The sequence below is a fragment of the Crocuta crocuta genome, unplaced genomic scaffold (assembly GCF_008692635.1).
Source record: "Crocuta crocuta isolate KB4526 unplaced genomic scaffold, BGI_CrCroc_1.0 scaffold131, whole genome shotgun sequence".
NCBI classification, from domain to species: domain Eukaryota; kingdom Metazoa; phylum Chordata; class Mammalia; order Carnivora; family Hyaenidae; genus Crocuta; species Crocuta crocuta.
In genome coordinates, this window is record NW_027528977.1 from 10,790,418 (window position 1) to 10,797,657 (window position 7,240).

Below are 7,240 nucleotides of genomic sequence, written 5' to 3' on the forward strand. Positions count from 1 at the left end.
CCTCTAAAAAATGATATTAACAGAAAAAAAAAAAAAAAAAAAAAAAAAAAAAAAAAAAAAAAAAAAAGTAACAAGTGGAGTGGGAACAGGGCAGGAGGGCCGGTTACTTCTTGAACATGTCCTGCAGTGGCCCGGGGAGATATTTGAGCACCGTGTCCAGGATGCTCTCCTCCTCTTCCTCCTCCTCATCCCCGCAGCCTGCAGGGATAGCCTTCTTGGGCCGGGTCAGGCTCCCTTCGCAGGGCTGCTCCAGGGCTGCCTTCTCCTCTGCCTCCTTCTCCTCCTTCTTCTTCAGCCCGTACTGGGGAGGGGGAGGGCAGACATGAATATGAATAGGGCAGGGAGAGAGCTGGGTCTCAAGGTCAAGCTAGCTCAGCTGGGGCTCTCTGCTCATGGAAACTAACCAAGCCTTAGTCCTCTCATCTATAAAATAGGGATAAGGTTGCCTTCCTTATGGATTGTGCCTGTTCTCAGCAGGTGCGCCATAAAAGAGAGTCGGTGCATAGGATTTCCTTTAAAATTAATACCTGCCCATTATACCTTCTCTGCCCTTCTGAAATCCCCCAAGATTTGACATTTGAGAGTCTTCCCATATGTTTCAGTGACCAAACTTGGTCTGAGCTGATGGGAGGCTACTTACAGCCTTGATTTTTTTTGCAGTGGTGAGACTAGACCTGTATTGAACTGCTTGGCATAAAATAAGGTGGCAGCTGCAGACCCACTGAGAGTGACATGTAACAGTAACAGGTGCTTAGGGCACTATGGTACTTTCCCCAAATTCCCAGATTCTGGGTTGCCAACACCTGGCCTCCAGAGTCTTGGGTACAAGACTGGACTGTGGACCATAGCAGCAAGCATTAGGGAGCACTTGTGGTGTGCATTATCTTACTTAACCCCCATAACGCTCCTTCGAGGGAGGTGTTCCTGTGATGGAGAACACCTAGTGAGAGCTGGGTCTAAGGTGAGCGCAGGGATTCAGGGGAGCCCAAGGCCGGGGTTTGGGGGGACCAGCTTGACCTTGGTTCCTTACTCTCCCTGGCAGATGGGTGATGCTGACCTTGTCTCGGATCTGCTGCCGGACCTTCTCACGCTCAGCCTCCATGCGCGCGTGCTTGGCCTTACGCTCCTCCTCCTGCTGCCGCAGAGCCTCCTGTCGCTCCTCCTCCTTCTTCTGCGCATCTGGGTCCTTCTCCTCCTCTCCCCCCAGCATCTTCCCCATATCCTTGGTGGCCCCTAAATTGGATGGGGTTGGGAGGGAGAGGATGGGTCAGGGGGGAACAGGGCTGGGGATAGAAGGACCTGCGGTTGGGACCCAAGTCAGGGAGTGAAGGGTGCGGGGCTCACCTCCAAGGGCCTGCTTCATGACGAAGTCCATGATGCCGGCTCCAGTTAGCGTGCCCTAGCCCAAAGCCAAGTTTGCATGCAGTGCTCCTGATAAGGCCTGTTTCAGCAATATGTATCAACCTGCAAAAGTGGAGTCAAGAATCAGATGGGAGAGGCCTCTGCACAGAGGCCACACAGACAGCAGCCTCACCCTGGTTCCGGCTGCAGGCTCCATCAGCCAAGGCCAAGACCCAATGCCCTGGTACTCAGTGGAAAGGGGCTATTTCCTGAGTACTTGCTGTGTGCCAGGTACATATGTGTGGCCAAATATCTTCTGATTCCAATTTAAAAACCTTCATCTTGCCTGTATGGCTCTAATTGGATTGAGTCCAGGAGTGCTAGAAAGGGGAATTTGGAGTCAGGCAGAGCTGGGTTCTCATGCCACCCGCATTCCTTATTTTCCATGTGACATTCAGCCAGTTCCTGAGCTTCCTTGAGTCCCAGTTTCCTCATCTATAAGATAGAGTGGCAGTGCCTCTTTTCCCAGGGCTGCTGTGGAGACTGGAGAAAATTCCAGCCTGGGCCATTGGGTCAATCACTAGATGGAATGAGCAGGGGATTAGGGCCCCAGCAAATCAGAGGCTGGTGAAAAATTGAGAATAGTCAGCTTGGATGAACATCTCCATAGACAAATGGAGAAATAAGTTACTTTTATTTCAGGAAACATGTAAGTTTTGTGTTTTATAGCTTAATATTGATTTTTATTTTGAATTACACATGGGGGTTGGAGACGTGATAATCTTCTTGGGGCTTAGGGCCTTTAAAGTACCGAGCACGGGCCTTGTAAGCACTCAGCTTATGTTAGTCCTCCTCTTCTCTCTAAATTACCAACTTTCCATTTTTATTATATTTTTTATTCTTTCCTTTTTGGCCTCAGAAGATTTTCTCCAAATAAAATCTTAATGAGAATCTCAATATTCAAAATCCCAATGTTAGTGAGGGTGGGAGTAGAGAGCTTGGAGCTTCCCTCCATCTTTGACCTCCTTCTACCTTGTTCCCCCCACATCCCTGAGAATTTGAACCCTGATGCTGTAACTCTGAGAAGTTTCCTTTTTATTTTAACCATTCAGTTTTATCACTGGCTTTTCATAGACAAAGCCACCACAAATCCCCTTTTGGGTGTAGATGGGAACATCCATGAGCTATCCAAAGGCTGATGTGGTCACCTGGGGTGAGGCCTACTCCCCAAGGCCTTTCAGCCCACATAGCCTTCGGGGCTTTATGATTTGCTAGGAGGAAAAAGGGAAATGGTGGCTGAGAAGCAGGCTGGATATCACAACCAGGTTGAGTTCAAGGTCACTGGCTGTTTGTTGATGATGGATTTTCCTCATTTCTTTCAAAATGAGAAGACGTATCAGTAGACTGAGATCTTTCCATCAAATGCGGCCCAAGAGTTTATTTGAGGACTTCTACATGATCATACCACCTGACAGGTTGTTTTGAGGGAAGAAAATCATGATGAAGTAGAAAAACACCCCCAGAGGCTTTGACATCAGACACACCTGGTTAGAAGTCTGGGCTCCTGTACGCCCTGGCTGTGGCCGCCCTGGGGAAGTGTCAGTTTGCTCCTGGCCAGTGAGGGAGTATTAAGCCTACCCTCATACTGGTGTTTGAAGCTGGTCAAGTGACTGGTATGTAGCAGCTTCTCCTTAATGTTGGCCATTGCTGAGTGCGTATTTGTGAGGACGTGCCAAAAAGGAGCAGGATTTCCAGGAAATGTAAGAGAACCCACCCTGACCCAGAATTCTGAGTTTGAAGGAGGCTCAGCTCAGTCAATTAAGATGTTTTTGCTTGATTCAAAAACATTGTAAAGAGACTGCATTTCTAAGAACAGGAAACGAACAATTTAATAATCAAATGATTTCAGGAACTATTGGGTTCCTCTGTGTTTACATGCAGCTCAAGGAATTTGCAGGTGGTATAGTAGAGACACAGGACTTTAATTTGAGATGGTTCAAATTGGTCCACAGGGCACCTGGGCTTAGGTTCAGTCTCATCCCTAATTTGCTGCTCTGGCAAGTCTCCCTCCTGGACCAGATGATCTTCTGGGCCCTCTTCCCAGTGGTTCTGTCAGAGCAGTTTTGCAGCCTTTGAACTGCTGGCCACCCCCACTCTATCCTCAAATCCTTCTCCTGTCTTGGCTCTGTGACTCAGTTCTTTCCTCTCCCCCATCTTCTACTGCTCTCTCTCCTCGCCTAGTGCTCCATCTCCCCTCCTCACCCCAGCTTTGCTGTCTTCTCTTGTTCTTCTCCTCTCTTCAACAAGAGTGCTCCCGAGGACTCTGACTTCAGCCCCTGTCTCTTTTTCCTCTCTAATGCTTCCCTAGGGAAACTCATCCTTTCTTGGGCTTTGATGATACCTAGACATCTTATGTGGGCTCTAGACCCCTGTAGTCATTTATCCAACAAGTATTAATTGAGTATCTCTTATGTATCAGGCAGTGTGTTAGGCAGTGGGGATATAACAGTAAACAAAACAGACAAAACCCTGCCCTCATGCAGATTACATTCTGGAGTATGTGTGTGGTGAGTGTGTGTGGTGAGTATGTGTGTGTTCATGCATATGGAAATAGGCAACAAATAAATCAAGATATACACTTGCCCTCCTTATGTACACCTCCCTCTGGATGTCCCATGGCACCATTCAAAGTCAACACACCATCTTTCTATCACCACTCCATCTCCTTCAGCTTCTAAGCATTCATTCAGCAAACACTGATTACCACCCCTCTTTACCCCCCATATGCAAAGTACATCTACTCATTTGAGGACTGAGTTTTCTGGATACTTACCATCCCTTTCATTCTAGGTGTCCCCTTACCCTTGCTGAGGCCTGCTGGTCTTATTTAGCAGCTTCTTGGGTCCACCCCAAAGTCCTGCTGCTCACCTCCAACGTGGCTTTCTCAACTCTTACATAATTTCTGTTTCATCCTGTTGAGGCTCCTGTAACTAATATCTCAAGGCCCAGTGTTCTCCTACTCTGTCCCCTTCCACTGGTGACTTTCCTCTCACTTCATGTGGTGCATTGGAAGGCTCGTGAGCCCTGGGTTAGGCATACCTGACTCTGATCCTGAATCTGTTACTTTTTAGTTGTGTGATAGTGAGTAATTGACTTAACTTCTCTTCTTTATACAGTGAGGATTACATGTGACTTTGAAAGGTTAGAAATAATGTGTTTAGCACATGGTTGGGGGGGTGCTCAGTAGATGGTTACTGCTATCATTCTCAAAATGATTAATGCCAGCTAGTATGAGCTCCTGCCACTTTCCCTCCTAGCTTCTGAGGACGAGGTCCCCCTCCTTCCTGCTCCAGTTAATCTATCCACCGGCGCTGCAGATCTTCTCTCCTTACTCCTCCTACTTGATCTTTGTGTGCTCTCTCTTCTTCACATCCTCAGTCTCCTCTATAGGTCTCTTTATCCCCTTCCTTCTCCAACTCCTGCCCCAAACCACCTTTCCCTTAATCTCTGTCTTCTACCTTTGTGATAAGGGGGTGTCCATTTGGTATCTTCACTCGTTCAGCTCCAGGTCAGCCCTGTGGCTCTGTGAGATCAGAGATCTGCTGCCTCTGCACTGCCACAGAAATTGCCGTCGTCAGAGTGGCCAGAGGCCTCCAGAATGCCAGACCCTGGAGTGTTTTCACTGCTCTGGAGCTCCTCCATCCCTTTGTAGCATCAGATATCAATGATGACTCTATTCTCTCCTCATCCCTCTGTTTTTCAGCCTTCTTCTTGAATCTCCTGAATTCTATGGCAGTGCTCCTATGGTCTTCAGTCTACTTCTCAGACAAATTTTCGTTCTCTCCTTTGCTGACTCATCTTTTCTTTAAAATGTGTATGTTCTCTAAGCAATCTCTCTCCTTCTTTCTCCCCCTGCTGTCCCTTATCCCTCCACTGTCTCCCTTGGGAATATCACCTAACCCAATTGATTCAGGCCCTTCTTTAGTCACAGACCACCCCTAGCCCCCAGACTTGCACACTCAACTTTCTGTTGGATATTGTCACATGGGTAATCTCAAATTCAGTCTATCCAAAGATCAATCTAATCCTTGCTCCCCTCACCCAACCATTTTTTCTACCAGCATGCCTTGTTCCAAACACCTCAACTTAAAACTCTAGAATCAGTGACTTCTTCACTTACTCAGTCCTAATATTCTTTGGGCATCTACTCTGCCAGGCACTGTTTTCGGTGCTGGAGCTGTGGCAGGGAACAAGGGAGTCACATTTGTTCTCACAGCATTCAGTTAGCTGGGGAGGTAGACACTGAACCAAAGACCACACAAGGAATTGGTGAGTTAAAATTGGGATGGGATGCTGAGAGAGAAGTCCAGAGACTGTTAGCTTCATGGTGCTTCCTGCATCCACACCCTCTTCTCCTATGCTGCTAACGTCTTGGTTCAGGGCTTCAAGGTTCTGGATTTGTGCATAACCTCTATGTCTGCCCCTCCCTCAGCTCTTATCTATCCTCCACATGGGTGTCCAATTAATCTTCCTAACGGGTGGGTCTGCTCATCAAACACACCCTGCAATGGCTCCCCAGAGCCTTGTTAAACTGGCCAGAGGGTCCTTGTGCTGACCTTCAAGTCCTGCACAGTCTAGCACCTGCCTGCCTTGCCATTCATTTCCCATCCTTTGCATGTGGCTCTGCTTCTGTTTGAAAACCACTGGGTATTCATTTTACAGCCTGGGAACCCCTTAACTTCATCTCTGTCAGTTCACATCTTATCTCCATTACTTAGTAAGTGACCTTGAGCAAATGACTTAATTTTTTCTCATCTGTAAAATGGAGACAATACTGCCTGTGCCCAAGGCATGTTGTGAGTATTAAATGAGATAATGCAAATAAAATGCTCAACCTAGTGTTTGGCACATAGTAGGTACTAGTACATATTAGCTATCATCATTATCATGGTCGTCATCATCACTGTTATCAGCAGCAGCAGCAATATTTATTTTCAAAAAGCCCTCTCAAACATCATTCCCTTTATGAAATATGCTGGATCTCCTAGGTGAGATGTGATGGTGTCTTCCTCTTCTGAGACCCAGGGTACTTTTCTACAGCAGCCTTGCCTACCTCCAGCTCATGTGCTTTGTCCAGTTATGTGTGTTTCCTTTCCTGATCACTCTGAGCTCCCTTTAGGAGACGGCTTGTATCTTGTTCATTTCCCTTATCCCAGAGTCCACAATATCTCCTGGTTTATCGTAGAGCCTCATGACATATTTGCTAGGTTGAATTTAATGCTGTGTGTCAGCGAGTATGTGAGAGTCTACACGCTCAGAGTATGATCCTGCATGTCTAACTCTGAACTTAGGCATCGTGTGAGCCTGCATGAGCGTGTGTGCAGGCGTGTGTGTAGATATTTTGCCATATGCCTGTAGGAGTGCTGAGGTCGGGCAGGTTGCATGCAGTTGAGGATTTTGGCCAGACCACCAGGAGGCGCTCCTCAGCGGTTCTGCGGGAAACCTTGGTCTATCCCTGCGCGGGAAGGGTGGTGGTGGTGGTGGTTGAGGGGTGGGGGTGGTGGTGGTGATGCTGGGCTGGGGGAGGGGAGACAAAAAAGGGGAGAGGGAGGGCTGCTGCCACAGCACGTTTCTGTGCCTTTAGCGCTCCCAGGACCTAGGACACATCTTCAGCTTTCCCTTCTCGACTTTCTCCAGCCTGTCCCAGCCCAAAGGCAGCAGAGGCACCCTCCTCTGGATTGGCCTTATGAGCCCTAACCGGTTTTCGGGACTGGGCCCCGCCAACCGACTAGCAGATTCGGGCACCTGCAGTGTTTGTCCTTGTGGCTGTTTTTCTGTTCTTATGGCTCAAGTCCAGGCTATATTCACAGCAACTCAATTCAATACTCATTTGCTTTTC

The 7,240-nt window shown here is 47.9% G+C and overlaps 1 protein-coding gene across 4 annotated transcripts in view; it reads right to left on the reverse strand.

Annotated features, from left to right (window-relative positions):
- Positions 1-80: 80 nt before the first annotated feature.
- CPLX2 (complexin 2) overlaps positions 81-7,240 on the reverse strand; it is a 79,955-nt gene continuing 72,795 nt past the window's right edge. For all 4 annotated transcript variants that reach the window (XM_077757128.1, XM_077757129.1, XM_077757130.1 and 1 more), the window contains 3 exons: positions 1,345-1,464; positions 1,058-1,233; positions 81-301 (listed from right to left, as the gene is read on the reverse strand). In XM_077757128.1, coding sequence (XP_077613254.1) covers positions 104-301; positions 1,058-1,233; positions 1,345-1,375 — 405 coding nt within the window. In that variant the 5' untranslated portion in view covers positions 1,376-1,464 and the 3' untranslated portion in view covers positions 81-103. The remainder of the gene's footprint in view (positions 302-1,057; positions 1,234-1,344; positions 1,465-7,240) is intronic.